Below are 17,988 nucleotides of genomic sequence, written 5' to 3' on the forward strand. Positions count from 1 at the left end.
TTTTTAAATCCATGATGTGCAATTCTTTTTCAAATACGTGTTTAGAACTTTTCTTAATACATGTTCAATTTTTTTGAAGAAACAGTGAATATATATTTTTAATGGCAATAAACATATTTTAAAACTACGCAAACATTTTGTTCCATTGTATAAACTTTTTTTTAAAGGTCACGAAGTTTTTTTGAAACCCACGCATATTTTAGAAAATGTCACCTACATTGTTTTGAATGGTAAAAAATATATTTTTTATAATACAATACAGACATTTTATATTGTGTAATAATTCTTTGAAGTGTCAAGAATATAATTTCCTAACACGGGAACTTTTTTTGAAATGTCACTTACATTTTTATGGATGGTACGTAAAAAATCTTGAATTATGTGAACAATTTTTTACGTGCTATAAATATGTTTTTTTATATAAGATGAACATTTCTAAAAATGTGGGAACATTTTTCTTAATGTTATGAACATTATTTTCAAATGCAATCACCATTTTTTTATGTTGCATGGACATTTTTATTGAATGTATGATTAACATTTTTTAAAATTTAAATCTAATATTTTCAATCTCAGAAATGTAAGTAAAAGTAATAAACAAAAAAGAAAAGGAGAGAAAAAAGTTTCTCCCCCACTTGGCTGGCCCAATAGCACGTCACTTCAGGCTCGCGCTTGAGGCGAGTGAGGTAATAGTCACGCCCTACTTTAACCCAACCGTCCTCGTACTAACTAGTTTTCTACAAAATCTGCCTATTGCTCGCATTCAACTCGACGAAATGCAATGAAAAAATAACTTTTGGGAGATGCTGCTAGAAGTAACGAGTCCATCTATGACTGAGGCTACTTCTACGTGTAATGCACATATGGGTGAAGTGAAATTGAAGTTGGATCTGATTATATTAAAACAGTTAGAGTTATGAAAGAAACTGAATTTATAAATGGTTGGGAAGGTCATCTGGAAAGGCCTTGTCCGAGGGAGGCAAATCAAGTTTCTCGGAAATAGCTAAGAGTTTTCACAGTAGCCAAACGAAGTTTCTCGGAAATAGCTAAGAGTTTTCACAGTAGCAAAACTTAATGTAATTGGTCGATGAACCTTCGGGCTTTATCTTGAGTAAATTTTCAAACCGTGTAGTGTTGTATATTTAAGCAATTTTTCATATAGTATAATCCAGCAGTATGATAGATTAATCATGTCGAACTGAGAAAACATGATGATCAAAAGAAAAAAAATCTACGCATAGTAGACACGTAACCATGTAGATATGATAAAAGCAACATGTCAAGATCAATTCTTACTACTAATATTTCAGGGATAAGAACACATACGACATAGTGGAAGAGGCATTCGCGGTACCATCACTAGTGAGAGACATGTTGGTGAAGAGGTCGTCGACGTCGGGGATGAAATCATCATTGGGGAAGTAGTCGTGTGCAGCCATGGAAAAGAAGAATCTATCAGTCACGCGAAAGCATTCCCAAAAACCCGACTGCCTCTCTCCCGTAAAGCATCGCAAGAGGTGGGATTCCAGAGGCTTGTTGTCTCACTTGTCGGTGCACGCCGAGAAGAAAGATGAAAAGTACGCAGGCTACACAAAGTTTTGAAACAACGTGCCAGACGCATAAGAGGCAAAGGTCTCATACACACTTCTGAGAAGAGGAGCGACCTCTTATAGGCGAGTTCCAACTAACGTACTCATAAGAGAAAGGACAACAACCGTGAGAGTGGATTTTTGGAACCCAGGTGTATTGGAGGACTTTATTTTTAATACTTAAAAATCACATTTAAAGTTTTAAAAAATTCCGAAAAGAATTATAGGTGATCATATGGATGTATATTACATATGTGTAAAGTTTAGTGATGAAATAAGTAAACATGTAAGCTATACAAAAATAACAAAATGGTGCTTTCCAAATATTGAATAATACATGCACTATTCATCTTTCCAAAATCACGCTTTTGTCATTTCTGTGTAACTTGCATGGTTACTTATTTCAGCATCAAAATTTGCACACGTGTAATATGCATTAATATAAACATGTTGATTTATTTTCAGAATTTTTTGAAACTTCTAAATAGTTTTTTTTTTGCACTATTCAAAATATAGGGCTCCAATGCACCTGTCCTCCAAAGTGACTCTTTGCAACAACCATCCGTTATGGAGAGGAAAAGAATCAGTCATAACTGTTAAGTTTCATTTTCCACTAGTGATAAACTTTCCACACTCCTTGTGATGCATGAATAGGCCGTATGGGCCTTTGGAACTTTTTGGAAGAATTACTGAAAAATAATAACGGGCCATGTCCCAATAATTACAACATGTAGCCATAATTTGATGTGAAATCAAGCATGACATACACATGTGGCGGAAAATCACACGCTCATTTTTTTTTCTCACTGGACAAGATGTAGCACTACCTAATTACTCCTGTTTAATTTTTTTTGAGGGTCTTCTCGTGTTAATTTTTGTAAGTGAATAATCCGTGTATTCAAATTCATTGACTGCTTAACATTTGGTCTGATCTTTCGGGCTTCCCCATGGCAAAGTGGGCCAATGGACTGGTCCAACAACAAAGGTTAACTCCTGTAAGAAACAACAAAAAGTACCAACAACAAAAGCTTACGGAATGACTCTCACGCCATTCATGCACTACCAGTCTTGTACCAATAATCTACCAGTACATATATAATGAAGGAACATACTGCATATACGAAATGCGTCGGCGCGTTGGAGTTGCCCTTACGAAATGACCTCTCGTGCCATTCATACATACACATATCTACAGGAAAAAAAATCTACAGAGTCTTCTACCACCAGTACTACCAATACATTACGTACTGAAAATTCATCACAAGGCGCCAAGGCGGACGTAGACGCGCGCACTCCCCACACGCGCTGGAGGGTACACAGACCCACTTCATCCGCTGCGGTTGTAGTATAGCAGTAGTAGTACAGAGTACAGACTACACAACAAGCCAACACCAACGCAAAAGTATGGAGTCACAGGCAGCTCACGCACAAGAGCGGAGTCACAACCCGTGAGATCATTGCAGAATCAGTAGTACCTCGCTTGTCCTGTACCGCAGCGCCGATGTCGACAACAGGATCGTACATACCGCACGCCCCCAAGTGCACGCGGCCTCCTTTTCGCCCCTCCTGCCGCGCTGCATCCGTCCGTCGCAAAGGAGCGAGCAAGCGTCCGTACGCGAGTGACCACTGCCCCGCCCCATCTGAATCGATCGGGACGGGGCAGGCAGCGGCGCTTGGTCGTAGCATAGCTGGATACCACTGGATACCAGCGTGTTCTACCCCCTTGCGTTGAACCAGATCCAACTTCTTGCGTGAGAAATGGCATGTACATGTACTGCACCAAGGATGCACCATCTGTTTCCGGGACCGAACGTGATTTTATAGTCAGCAAGCGCCAAGCAGCAACACCCCCCAAAGAAATGCGGACAGGACAGGAGCCAAACTCAGGACCAGCCCCAGTATCCGGTCCGTGCGGTCGATCAGGTCCCCATTCCCACAACCAAAACCACTAGTGCTCCCTCTCTTTTCCCTCTTTTTTGACAGTTCTTCGCTCACCCATTAACTCTGCCGCAAGATGCGAAACCACCGAGCCGAGGCAAAATTTCATGTTTTGACCCCTTTACCATATAAATTCACGAGCTGATCCCGGCTGGGAAAAAACTCGGGATTTTACCCTTTCGCTACCGCCAGGGGTACTGGCGGTAGGGTTAGACGGAGGGGACGGCGGCCGTTTGCCCGAGCTGACGCGGATAAATACCCTATCGCCAGGGGTACTGACGGTAGGGTTAGACGGAGGGGACGGCGGCCGTCTGCCCGAGCTGACGTGGATAAGTACCCTACCGCCAGGGCCCCTGGCGGTAGGCTGTCTAACCCTACCGCCAGTACCCCTGGCGATAAGGTGTGGCTGGGTTTTGCCTCGCAAACTTTCTGTGACGAAATATTAAACTGCCCTGGCGGTAGGTTCACCCTACCGTCAAGGGGGTTGGCGGTAGGCTGTGTGACCCTACCGCCAGGGTCCGTGACGGTAGGGTCCTGTGTTTTATTGTTTTAAGTTCAATTGCTTGCTTCTTATCAAATTCAATATAACAGCAATATCACAGCAATATCACAGATTTTAAATAATTAAACTTGGGCATCACATACACATAGAACATGTCAAACGAAGTTCAACTAATTAGTAAACGGAGTTCCACATAGTTTCACAAATAATAAATACATAGATCCACAAATAACAAACACATAGTTCCACGTAGTTTCACAACCACTAGACAAGTTCAACCAAATAGCAAACACATAGACAACCCAACTACAAGAGCCAAGTATCCAAGAGCAGAATTAGTTGCTCCTTCCCATCTTGGGGGTACGGTCCTCGTTACTCTTTGAACGAGCCTCCTCAGTCTTCTTCTTGGGCCGTCGAGAAACCGGTCTCTGGAAAGGGTCCGGACTCAGCAAATCCTTCTTCTTCGGATTCCTCTTCGGCAGCTGAGGTGGTTGAGATGATTGAGTTGGTGGAGGTCCATAATCTTCATCGTACTCCTCCTCCCCGTTGCTCTCATCCTCCTCCTCCTCCCCTTCTTCATGTGTGGCCTCGTCCTCCTCATCCTCATCCTCCTCCTCCTCCTCCCCCTTAACCAACCTAGACGACGAGGGAACATGGCTCGATGAGCCGATGTGACCCTGTGGGGCTACAGGCTGATAAGCTTCAACCGACCCAGCTCCAGCACACCCAAGCAGCCCTACCAGCTTGCGACAACGCTTCACGAACTTCTGCACTCACAATGAAACAAGGGCATAATAAGTATCAGATTTATGATTGCAAGTGAACAAGATGCATCTGTTCCGTGGAGGCTGAAATTGTACCCTCATCGTCCCCCTCACTCTGTTCTCAGATTGTACACTCCCGAGGGCATCACCTAGTGCATCTGAGGCTTTAAAGATGCATCTGTTCAGCTCACCAGACTGTAACTGCATAAGTCAGTCACGATGACGAATAAAATAATTTAAATACAACCGTCGGTTCAAACTTACCACTCTGTTGATGAGGGGTGCAAACTCCCTAAATCCACTGTGCATGTCTCTGATGCCGGTCTGGTAGGCCTCTTCCTCGGGGTCATCCCTCTCCAGCTCCGCGATGTCTTCCGCCGTCCACCGAGGCCTGAGACGAAGACAGTGCTTCTGGCCATCATCGTACCACCTCATGTGTCGGCCCAGGTAAGCATCCCAGTCAGTCACTTTCCTCTCCACGTCTTTACGGTACCTCCGTCGGTTCCACTCCGTCACGTGAGTTTTATGCTCCTCTCCCCAGTCTTTGATCGACTGATTTTTCTGCCGGCTCATCCTGCAAGGCATAGGCCACAAGAAACATCATAATAAAGTCGTCACGCAATGAAATCATGGGCACGAAGAACAAGCGCACTCATACGTGGAGCGCGTGGCCGCCGGTATCGGTCAGCGGGCCCGGTGGGGTATGCTGATACATCCCAAACTGCGTGGCCACGCGGTGTGGCAAGTGCCACTCGACGGCGTACACACAGATCATGGGCACTGTGCACCGCCAAAGATCACTGTCCGCATCGCACATCACGTTCAGATCGAAGTCCCACTCTCGGTCATGATACGGCTACCAGTTTACCTATTACATATACATTGGTAAGTTCCCACTCTCGGTCAAAAGTGGAATCAAAGAGAAAGGTGGTGAGCGAGTTCATATACCTGCGAATGCGTCAAAGCGTCCAACTCGTTGGTGTAGGTCTTGTACGAAGTCTTGTTTAGGCCCGTGTAGAGTTTGACAACGTCCCACTCGTAAGCTATGGTGGGGTGTCGAGTCTCGTTGCCGTCTTCGCTATAGGCACCCCATGTGCGTCTTGGCATCTTCTCCGGATGCCCCACCGGCAGCCGCTCCCACATCCAAATGGAGAAGGCCCAGACAAAGCCACCCATATTGGACTTGTCTCCTATCTTTTGCGTTGCGTCGTCAAGCTGCAAAACATCAAATGAGGATCAGATATAACAAAATGTCATGGACATACTTTCGTAGGTAGGCAATTAGATACTCTCTTACCGAACGGTATAGGTAGGCGAGAGATGCGGTCCCCCAACTGTACCCTGCATCCCAGTCCGCTAGGAAGAACAGATACGACCAGTTGGCAGAGTTCCCGGAGCTGTCTGGAAACACGACCTCCGTGAGAAGATACCACAGGTAGGCCCTCGCGTACCACTCCACAGTCGCCTCATCGGCGTCTTCGGGGCATGTCTTCCGGTGCTCCGAGAGCCAGGGCAACGATACACCGGATGTACGGTTACCCTTAGCACCGGGGCAGTCGCCGATGAGGGTGGTAACCCTCTGCTGCCAGTTGGTCCTCTCCACTCGCCCGGTGAGTGCATGACCCTCGATCGGCATGGCAGTAATCATCGACCAATCCTCGGGGGTCACCGTCATCTCCCTGCATGGCAGATGGAAAGAATGGGTCTCCGGTCGCCACCGGTCAATCAAAGCTGTCAGAGCTGCGTGGACAAGCGTCGGCGGCTGACGCTTGAACTGCAACACGAAACCCAACAGTCGGGCTCTCTTGAAGTACGGCGCGTAGCGCTCGTCGTAGTCCATATTCTCATGAACCCCGTGACCCCTCATGCGCAGTGGCTGGAGCATCTGTCAAAAAGTGGACGGCAAAAGTTAGGAACTTATTTTCATCAATCCGAAAACTTTGATCAATATTTCCTTCATATTACTTACCACTCCGTTCTCTATGAAACGGGCACGATGACCCTTGTCGAATGCGTAGTCAAGCATGGAGTACCGTGGGCCGATGTTGTCCGCAAGAGGTGCCCGCCTTCAAAAAATTTCATAAACAAAAGCATCATAAGCATAAGCATACATAAACAAAAAATGAAATTTCTTGGTTACATGAACTAGGGTTCATCTTAAGCATATTCCTCCAACAACATCTACTACACATGATGGATCAAATCATATCAACATGCATCATATCAAAATAAAATCCTCCAACATGCATCATATCATCATTTTTTAAAACCAATTTTTTTAAAATAGAGTTCATCTTGATTGTATTTTCTCCAAACAACATCTTCATATCATCATATCAACATGCATCATAAAACTACAATCAAGTCCTCCCACATGCATTACATCATAATTTTTTTAACAAAAAAATTATGAACTAGGGTTCATCTTCACACTAACATATGAACTATTGATTAGAGTTCATATTCAATACCACTAGTTACTAAAGAACTAAGAACTAGAACTAGAATCAAGCTAAAACAATCCTAGGTGAAAAAAAATCAATCTAAGTTCAAAAATATGCGGGATTTCAAGCAAATAATGCATCGAATCGGAAGCAAGTTTGCAAAAACTAATTGGAGGGATCGGAGGAGCTTACGTTTCTCTCTTGGGGGCCATCTCGATCCGCAAAAACGATGAAGAAACGGTGAAGATCCGAGGGGGGGAGTGGAGGAGATGAGAGAGGGAGAGAGGGGCGAGTGGGGGAGAAGAAAGAACTGCCGACGGGGGAGGGGGAGGGGTGGGGAGATGGCCAGGGGCGCGGGGTCTCGGGCGAAATAACTGCTCGGACCCTACCGCCAGAGGCGCTGGCGGTAGGGTTAAACAGCCTACCGCCAGGGTCCCTGGCGGTAGGGTGCGACGGAGGGGGGCGGCGGTCGTCTCCGCGAGCTGACGTGGATTAGTACCCTACCGCCAAGGACCCTGACGGTAGGCTGTCTAATCCTACCGCCAACGCCCCTGGCGATAAGAAAAAGGGTCAAATCTTGATTTTTTTTCCAACCAGGGTCAGATCTTGAATTTGTATGCGCTAAGGGTCAAAACACGAAATTTTGCCCCGAGCCGGCCGTGCAAGCGAAGGGGCATCGCCCCCGAACAACTGGAGTCACGTGCGGTGCAGCGCGCCGAGCTGCCGACGTTCTCATGTCGCATACTCTACACAGCACTGCCCCGGACATGCAACGCGGCCTGATGCACGCACGGCAACGTCCAAAAGAAGACCCCCAAGCGGATCGATCTGCGCCAGGGGTGACAGTGCCTCCCCGCGCGGAGCGGCAAAAAGGACGGCACGAGGATGCCCACCTCCTTGCACGCACCGGCACCGCGCCTGGTTGGCGGTGGGGCACCCGGCAGCGCTTAGCTCGCACGACACACGCCGCCGCCGCCGCCGCAGCAGCACGGGAAGGGAGGCATGGAGGAGAGACCGAGAGACACAAGGGGCGTGTTTGGTTGCCCGCACCGAGCCCAACCAGGCCCGCGGGGGAAGGGAGAGGCCTGTTTGGTTGCCTGGTTTTCCTGTTGGGCCTGCATCGCCCGCTTCTCAAAGCAGCCCAGAGCCTGGCTCGCTGGAAACCCTTGGATCGGCAGTTTCTCGCGAGCCAGGCTGAGTGCGGCGCGAGGTCGCTGGGCGGGAGCGAGGCGCGGGCGAGGGGGGATGGCGGGAGATGGAAATCTGGCGCGCCGTCCCGGCGCCAAATTCGCCTCACCCCCCTTTCAGTCGCTCACCCATAGCCATTGCCTCCCTTTCTTCTCCACTGCCTCACCACCGGCGGCGGCTGCGATTTCAGATCTGCGCTATAGGCGGCGGCGAAAGAGGCGGCGGCGTTTGCGGCAGTTCTGGTGCTCCCCTTGCTGTTGGCCACCGTCTGGTCAACCTACTATGTGCCATGGCTCCCCCTACGCCGTCCTCGTCTCCGATGCCGGTAAGCAGGACCCCCTCCCCCTTTCTTAGCTCAGTGTTTAGGCCTTTAAGCTAGGTGTAGGATCGATTTCCCACTGAACGAACCGTCGATGTCGACTAGGTTATGGACGCACGGATGAGGCTGATAATCCAGGCAGCAACACTGATTAGTGTGATTCAGGCATGGGTCATGTTCATGCACCAGAGAGCTGTTCGTCGTGCTGGGAGACCGTTGAACCACTATGGTCCATTGTTTCCCCGGGAACAGGAGAGGATCCAAAATCTGAACTACATCTACAACTGCAATGACGTCGAGGCTCTGTGGATGCTTAGAATGAAAAGAGCACCATTTGCCAGGCTTGTCGAGACCTTCAGGAGCAGGGGCCTGTTACAAGATAGCATCAACACTAGTGTCGAAGAGCAAGTGGCCATGTTCCTCCATGTTGTTGGCCATAACCAGAGGTTCAGGGTCGTTCACAACATGTTCAGGAGGTCAATGGAGACCATCTCTAGGTACTTCAAGCAGGTGCTTTTTGCTGTTGGGGAGCTTAGAGGAGAGATGATCAGGAGACCATCTGGCCAGACTCCACCAAAGATTCGCGGAAGCCCAAGATGGTATCCATACTTCAAGGTGAGCATTGACAATATACACTTTTCATGGCTTGATATGCTTGTATTGTGCAAGTTCAGCACTAACACAGGCTAGTGATGCCATTTTCAGGACTGCATTGAGGCAATAGATGGTACTCATGTCACTGCCAGAGTTCCTAGGTCACAGTCTGCAGCATACAGGGGGAGGAAGCACTACACAAGCCAGAATGTGCTTGCTGCTGTTGACTTTGATCTCGGGTTCACATATGTGCTGGCTGGCTGGGAGGGGTCAGCGAATGAGGCAAACATTCTCACTGACAGCATGAGTCGACCTGATGGGATCAACATCCCCGACGGCAAGTTCTACCTTGGAGATGCTGGCTATGCATGTCGGCCGGGTGTTCTTCCATCCTTCAGGAAAACCAGGTACCATCTCAACGAGTTCTCTGGTAGGAACTTTCCTAGGACTCCACAGGAGCTGCTTAATCTCAGACACTCCAGCCTTAGAGTAACTGTCGAGAGGGCATTTGGAGCTCTGAAGAATAGGTTTAAGATCCTGGATCAGAAGCCATTCCACCCATACCCCACGCAAGTTAAGCTAGTTCTTGCTTGTTGCATTCTGCATAACTGGATCCTCCAGTGGGGTTTTGATGAACACGTGCCTGAGGAGGAAGAGGTCAAGCCTGACGATGTTGTTAGCTCTGGCCATGGTGTGGAGGCATTTGACAATGACGGTTGGAAGAACAAAATGTTGGAGTGGGGAGAGGCAATGTGGCTTAACAGAGGTCAGTGCAGGATTTGAAGAAGAGGAAGAAGAAACAGCAGCAGCAGAAGCACAGAAGAAGAGGAAGAAGAAGCAGCAGCAGCAGAAGAAGAAGAGGAAGATGAAGCAGCAACACCGATGAACTATCCCCTATTTAGCCAATGGCTCTTAATAATTTGATCTGTCATTTGGTTGTAGTTAGGATGAACTGTCATTTGTTTAACTAGCTGACACTATGTTCAGATTATGTGTGGTAAGGTCACCACTAGATAGAAGTGATGACAACACCTTATGCAGGTTGCAACCAAACACTATGTCATATGCGCACCTAATGCAATGCGGGCAACCAAACGCTGGGTCAAAAATGTTTGTCTCATGCAACTAGGGGCATGCAGGCAACCAAACTATGTGCATCTGGGTTTTTTTGGCCTGCATCTCCTCAAACCGGCTCAATAGAGTCAGGATCGCCGGGCCAGGCTGAATCGGCAATGTAACCAAACATGCCCAAGGTGGTGGCGGTGGCTCCATTCTCGGGTGGCCCTGCGCACAGCCTGTCGTTCGTCCACCAAGTTTGGAAGCTCGGCGCAGTGCAGATCCAGCCGGCCGGTGGTTGCGCCACAACCACGACTGCTGCCGCTGCGATTATTGCTCCCTTTCCCAAACCCCAAGCTTTCGTCCACCCTTAACCATCAGCCCGCGATGCACGCATAGTACTGGTACCACCCATGTCCCCGTCCGCCTCAGCACTCGCGAGGCAATCAACCATCAAGGACGCGAAACGGAGTGGAGCCCCCAGCAGCATGCCAGCATGTTAAAAGGGCGAGGGTGGCGTGGGGAACGGGGGTGACCAACGAACAAACATCGCTTGTCACGGCACGGGTAGGCTCCACGTGACAACGCAACGGATCTTGTTCCTGCCGCCTGATCGTGTCCGGGAAAAGGGCGCCAGGCCGCGCCCCACTACAACAGCCGACCTGTGTAGGCTGTGCTACCAGTACAGCTTAGTTGCCACGTCGTCTTTGCATCTGCAAGCAAGCAAAGCCTTCCGATCTCATGATGAAGCTTTCATAGCAAGCATCGCGTTAGTCAGTCAGTGGCGATTTCAGCACAGAACAGGGTTTAATTAAACACGCATGATGCGAATACGCGATTATGAAACTTTCGATCCGTTGTTGATGCAAATCCGACATGAGAAATACTGGTAAATTGCAGAATCATATATAGGGTTGAGGTGCTGCTAGTGCTACTGCTGCACGCACGGTGGGCCAGAAGAAGGAACCCACAGCACGCCGGCAGATCAATCCACACACCATTCAGTTTAAGTCACCTGCAGCTGCAGAGACCGGGGCGGCGTTCTTCAGCCCAGCGTAGTGTCTGTCATCTTATGGAGAACGGGGGAAACTGACGCTGTCGGCCTAGTACATCTCGCCGGCGAACAGCATACCGTTGGGCGACTGGGAGCTGGCGGCGGAGAAGTCGGAGGACGTCATGGGTATCGAGATCGACAGCTGGGTGGCCGAGAAGGAGGCGAGGCTGGAGTTGTCGTCCGTCAGGTCCGACCACGAGTCCCTCGTCTTCGGCCACTCGTCGAAGAACGGCCGCAGCGTCTGGTTCTCCTGCTTCGCGGAGTCCATGCCGCCGCCGCCAAAGTCGCCGCACCCCGGGAAGGAGAGCGGCTGCTGCCGCTCGGACTTGACGGCACTGTTGCTGCTGCTGTTGTTGTGGTTGTTGTTCTGACCCAGGTCACTCGTTGCTCCAAGCTGAGGAGCGTAGCTTGAAAGCGGGAATGAGGTCGTTTGAGACGACGGCGGCAGGCGCCATGGGTTCTCCACGGAGGTATTCATGGCTTCTGTCATGAGCTGACTGTGCTCGTCTGCCAAAGATCTTATTCCATATGCGGTATACCTGAAGTTCATGTCAAAGACCGAAAGTTAATCGGTGAATGCGCATATGAAGTACAAACATTGAAGAAGCATTACTAGAAAAGAGTCCTTCCACGAGTTATTCCTACTGAATAGTGCAAAAGTTGTTTATGGCAAAGCCCAGTGCGCAGTTGCTAGGAGATGAAAGGACAAAATCTTTGGCATAGTTGTACAGAGCTAGTGCTCCAAAATTTGCAAGGTTTTGAGTCATCTTACGGTCGTAACGAAATGAAGAATTGTTGCAAAGTTACTCATGCACAGTACAATATGTAGTTACCGATAAATCATCGCGACCGAGTAAATCCTAAACTTTCAGTTTTTTCATCATTAAATTATCAGGAACCCTATTCATCCGTGCTACTTTTACAAAGTTTACACATGCTGTGAGAGAGTTAGTAACTAACTCTAGAGCAAATCATGGAGATAACCGTTTCTAAACTAAAGTGGTATGTAATATTTACGCGTAAGAATAGCATTGCTCGAAATTATCAAGGAACCAAGCATACCTAGAGTTCAAATATAACAGCTGGTGACAGAAGAAAGCAAAAAAATCGCAACAGAGGTGGCCTATTAATTTGAGATGCAAAACTTTTTTTAGAAAAGGATTTGAGATGCTAAACTGAACTAACACAACTAAGCAGGAAAGAGTGTGGATTCCCCAATGTGAACTAGCGGCAGAGGAGTGGAAGGTTTTACACCAACAAGTTCACTGAAGTTAGATCAAGCAGTTGTACAGTTGCAGTGATAAAAAGTTAGAAACACATAATTGGTACAGATGAAAATGGTGGGGCTTCCGGCACCACGCTGGCCTCTTCAGAGATAGTGGCGACCGGTATTCAGAGATAAAGCAGCTAAAATGGCCCAAATCATTGTGTGCAGGCCCTAACAGAAACAACAACTGGATGCTGTAGAAGAATAAAGAAGCGGTGTACTAAATGGCAAGGGAGGCCAGGCACTACAAGCACTGCGAGACTCTGCGACGACAGACCACAAATATGTTGTGCATCATCTATTTTCATCTTTATATCATGGACAGTACGTGTTTGAAACTTAGCCTGCGCCAAAGCCAAGTGAACAACCTGCACCGCAGTTCCACTTCCACCTGAACAGAGATCTATCATAGGGGCCGACTGTCCCCAGGTTCTCAATCTAAAATCTGATCCCAGAAAGCAGATCTAAAGGCAAAACGCAGCAGAAAATGTGTTGCAGCGCAGAGAGTAAAAAAGTTTCAGTGATAGATGCAATGCATATCGCGAGTGTTGCAACGGCAGAGCACTGTGCATCCGAACAAAATGGGACGCAGAAATTAGAGGACCAAAGGTATCCATCTTGGCTTGGCTGTCTTCCAATCAGTTTGAGGCATGATGGCACCGTTAAAAAAGACAAGGGACACTGTATGGCATGGAGAGATGTCATGAGCAGTGCGGACTCACCTGAAATCTTTGCATGTTCCGGCGCCACCGAGAGCCGCGTAGGGAGAGGCGGCATTGCTGCCCATGTGCTGCTGAGGCGGCCCCAGCGCGGAGGAGAACGTGCTGGGCATGGACATGCCGTTGTTCCCCCCGCCTCCACCACCGTTGGTGCTGCCGCCGATGGCGGGGTAGAGGGAGTGGCTGTGGAAGCCGGTGGCGAGGGGCGGCACGGCGGAGGCGGCCGGCGGCTGGGTGTGCGGGACGAGCTGCGTTTCCACAGGCTTTCTTGAACGGTTGCGGCCGCGGTGCATGTGGCGCTCGCAATACTTGGAATCGGAGGCGGCCTCCTTGGCGCACCGCCACTTCTTGCCGTCCGTGCGCCGGCACCGGCCCGGCTCCGGATCCACCTTCTTGCCTAGGTACGATCCGTACCCGACTGCACAAAGCCAACAAACCCGGTCGATCAGATGCAAGGTGAAGTTGCAAATATCCTTCGATCGAAAAACAATGGCGAGCAGCGATAAGCTGTTCCATTAGTTGGATTTGCAGCATTAATCCAACTGAGAAAAACAAAAGGAACTGGCGGCAAAACAAACAAGGAGGCTCTGTTCTGGACATGAGCACGCTGCTCAAGTCCTGTTTCGAATCGAACAGTAGCACCCCTACGAATCCATGGTGCCTAGTAGCCTGATATAAACCATGAAGATAGAGTAGCACTGGTTGGGATTACTAAAATAAGCGGAAGCTCACGCTTTCCGGGAGCAAATCCGGCGGAACGCACGGCGTTTCTCGAGCAGCGGATCCCGGATTAACAAAAGACCGAAGCGAGTTAACTAATGGATGCAAAGTACACCCCCACCTGATCGGATGAATAAACAAAGAACGCAATCGCAAGATTTGCGGTAATGATGAAGAAGGTGCGAGAGAGCGGGGACGTACTGGCGAGGGGGTTGTGGTAGAAGCGGGCGGCGAGGGATTCGATGCCGCGGCGGATGGGGAGCACGAGATCCGGCGGGACGGGCACGCCGGCCACCAGGTACTTGTATATCAGCGCCTGGTGCTCCAGCTCCTCGTACTGCGCCGCCGTGAAGGGCACCGGCCTCGCCATCCACCTCCCGTCCATCCGCGCCTCCTCCCCCATGCCGCCATTGCCGCCGCCGCTGCACACGAACATCCATGGAACCACGTCACGCGCAAGCAAGAAAGAAGACGAGTGAGGAGCCAAGAACCGGGTGGTGGATGGATGGATACTTACGCGGAGAAGGGGGAGGAGCGGCAGAAGGGGAGGAGGGAGGCGGTGGCGGCCGGGGAGGAGCGGCGGTCGCCTGCCGGGGAAAGAGAGGCATACGGCATCGCCATCTTTCTCTCTCGGCCGCTGTCTCCCTCTCGCGCACACAACACACAAGCCAAGCTAAGCTAAGCCCCTGTGCTTGCCCACGGCGCTCCCCCGGAAGCGTCTTTAATGGGGTTCCCCGCGGGCTGGCTGGCGTCGTTAATGTGCTTTGCTTGGCTTGTGCGCGCGCGCGCCCCCGCCTTTATTACCGGCTTTGTCTCTCTCCCTCCCTCGCTCCGTGGCCGCGTCGCTGTCCACCTCGCTCGGAGGAGACGGTGGATGTGGACGAGGCCGACACGAGGAGGAGGAGGAGGCTGTGGATCCCAGCTAGGGGCGAGGAGGAGGAGTAGATGACAAGCGCCCCCTCCCTCCTCTTTCCCTGTCGCTCTAGCGTAGACGTACCAGCTACTACGACGACGACGACTAGTATTTCTCCCCTCTCTCTCCTTTTCTCGTGGGGAGGAATGGATATGGTCATATGGATGTGGATGCGATGCAATGCGGGCACTGTAGCGAGCGAGTGGTGACAACTATTGCATGGGAAGAGAGAGATAGAGAGAGGCTTGGGGTGCGTCTGTCTGTGTTGTGTTGCGGTTACCAATGCCGACTTTTAAAGTCCGTCCGTGAGAGGGTGCGGGGCAACCGTTTGCGCCACTTTTCTCTCGTCATTTTTTTAACACCGATAACTGCCACACGTGTGGTGTATCGGGTGGTTGTGCCGCACGCCTCGTGTGGCATGGAGAAGAACTCGCCCGCAAAACCGCATCCGGGCGCGCGCAGCCACAACCCGCACGTCCGGTGTGTGGCAAAACCGCCCACACGTCCGGGCCAAACGACCGCGCTGCCCGCACGACTCAGCACGCCAGCTGTCCCGGGCTCCTTCCGATCCCCGGTCCGCCCTGCCGCCATTGTCTCGCATCTCCCGATCCCCTACCTCCGTCGCCTTCCTTCTCTGGTTGCCATGGCAACCAGAGCAAATCCCTAGCGCCTTTCCCACAGCTAACCACCCACCCCACCCCCACCCTACCCCCCTCCCCGCACTCCCAAGACGACGAGCTAAAACAGGTGGATCCCCGATCTTCTTTTGTCCAGAAATCTGAATTTGCAAAATTTGCCCACGAAGATGGCGACTGGATCCACGCTATCAGGGCAAACACCCCACGAATTTGTGTGTCTTTGCATTTTCCCACCAACATACGCCAGATCTGCCATATACTATGCTAGACTTGTGCCAAGCTTCTGGGTTGGCTTTGATGCGAGTAGTTGGTAGCGTAGTAATCACTATAAAATAGGGAGAGAAAGGAGGAATTTGGCATGGGGAGGGAGGAAAAATAATTGCCACTTGTATCTAACGTCAGTTGCCATCTATCGTTGTCCATAGTTGCCACCATGTATTATTGCTTGCCATCCTATTTTATTTTCTGTTGCCATCGCTTCAAAATGATAGATGGCATCCAGAATTCAGAAAAGAAAAATGGATGTGCATGTCCTACTTGCCATGAGGTGTTGGTTGCCTACGCAAAAAATATTATGAGATTGCCGTGTTATCTTCTACGTGCAAACAGCAAGAACGCTTTTTGTGGATTGTTGATGCGTTCTTGTTCATGCAGTGACTAAAAGCATAGTAGCAGAAAAGAAAAAGCAGAAGAATGAATCACGAAGATGGCACTGATCCTTGGCTTTCTCAAAGGCCGGAAACGCCACCTTGGGATGCAGCAGAGTACAATCAACTCATTTCTTCAGGGCCATTGCTGCCACTACTAGAGCACTACGCGGGCATCGGTACGATGCATGATAAACAAAGAAGAAACAGTTGCCATGTTCGTGACGATGAAGATGTCATTCTACTTATGTCCTACAATCTATTTTTTAGCAGGTTCTTATGACCAAACCACAATCAGGGGGGCAGCATGGCAAGTTTCGTCACAGGGCGCTAACGCTGACAAATGTACGGGCAACCAACTTCAGCTAGCTAATGTGGCAAATCAAGGTAACGCATACGAAAAAGGAACTTATTGTTGTGGACATGAAATTAAACTTGCAAGGATGGCAAAAGACTCACGAGTTATATCGAAAAAATATAGGACCTTCATGCAGCACGTGGCATCAGGCAGCAACCATGTACCTGCCATCAACATCGTACACAGGTGAGCGCATGAAAGTGAAGTTGTGGAAAGTGAGTTAGGAGAAAGGAACATATATGACAACTGCAGTTGCCATGCCTGGACAGCTTCGGTTGCCATGGCTGGACAAACTGCAGTTGCCATGCCTGGACAACTGCAGTTGCCATGTATAATCAAATGTGACTGCAATGTCTAAACAACCGTGGATGACAAGTGTGAACAAATCTGTGTGGCATGGTTGGACCACTACATGTGCCATGTTGAACAAACTACAGTTGCCATGCAATGACCAACTGCTACCATGATCGCAGGTTGTTACGGTGGAACCACGTCGGCAAACATCTCATGGCAAGCTTCACAGTTGCAGGAAAGCGCTATTGCAGATAGAGCACATCAAATTGGAATGACAGACCACACAAGATCGGCACATGCGGCACAACAAGGTAAAAAAAGTGAAAACAGAAAACAGTACTGCATTTGCTTTTGTGGGGAATAGCATGTGAAGAAAAGTAGATTTGTAATGGTGGTGGTGGGAAAAACAAAAAAATGCTACTAAGTGGTCATGTGCAAAAGAGACGTATATTGTCTTTGGGATTTGCCAATTGCTATAAGAGTGTGTGCAACATTCATGATTGTTCACATTTGTGTATTGAGCTCAAGCCTAGAATACAAAGTTTTGATGCTAGAGTATACTGGTTGCCATGTGTTGGCAACAGTAGTTGCCATGTATGCTGGATTGTATCTGCCATTGCTATGTGCTGCAAGTTCTAATGCTGAAAGAAGCTGGTTGCCATGTGTGGGCAACAGTAGTTGCCATGTGTGTTGGACTATTTCTGCCATTGCTATATGCTACAAGTTCTCAAGCTAAAAGACGCTGGTTGCCATGTGTTGGCAACAGTAGTTGCCATGTGGTTGGACTGTAGCTGCCATTACTGGAGAATTACAGTTGCCATGCATGGCCATATGCAGATTCATGGCTTGCTGTGTGAAATGATGTCATGCAAAATCACATACAATTGCTGTACTCCGTTACGATACACATGGCATTCAAGCAAAATCTTACGCTCGTACCTGATTTTTTAATGCAGGACCTTCAACTACAATTAACAGCGGCGC

At 49.2% G+C, this 17,988-nt stretch overlaps 1 protein-coding gene and 1 pseudogene across 1 annotated transcript; both read right to left on the minus strand.

Moving 5' to 3' along the window:
* Window positions 1-1,541: 1,541 nt before the first annotated feature.
* On the minus strand, window positions 1,542-7,449 carry LOC123142617 (serine/threonine-protein phosphatase 7 long form homolog; annotated as a pseudogene).
* A 3,776-nt stretch (window positions 7,450-11,225) lies between these two features.
* On the minus strand, window positions 11,226-15,204 carry LOC123145192 (growth-regulating factor 4). Its single transcript, XM_044564540.1, has 4 exons — window positions 14,672-15,204; window positions 14,356-14,576; window positions 13,438-13,852; window positions 11,226-11,987 (listed from the first exon to the last, which is right to left on the minus strand). The coding sequence occupies exons 1-4, from the start codon at window positions 14,773-14,775 to the stop codon at window positions 11,498-11,500; spliced, it is 1,230 nt and encodes a 409-aa protein (XP_044420475.1). The 5' UTR covers window positions 14,776-15,204; the 3' UTR covers window positions 11,226-11,497.
* Between the last annotated feature and the right edge of the window lie 2,784 nt (window positions 15,205-17,988).

The sequence above is a fragment of the Triticum aestivum genome, chromosome 6D, assembly GCF_018294505.1.
Source record: "Triticum aestivum cultivar Chinese Spring chromosome 6D, IWGSC CS RefSeq v2.1, whole genome shotgun sequence".
NCBI lineage: Eukaryota > Viridiplantae > Streptophyta > Magnoliopsida > Poales > Poaceae > Triticum > Triticum aestivum.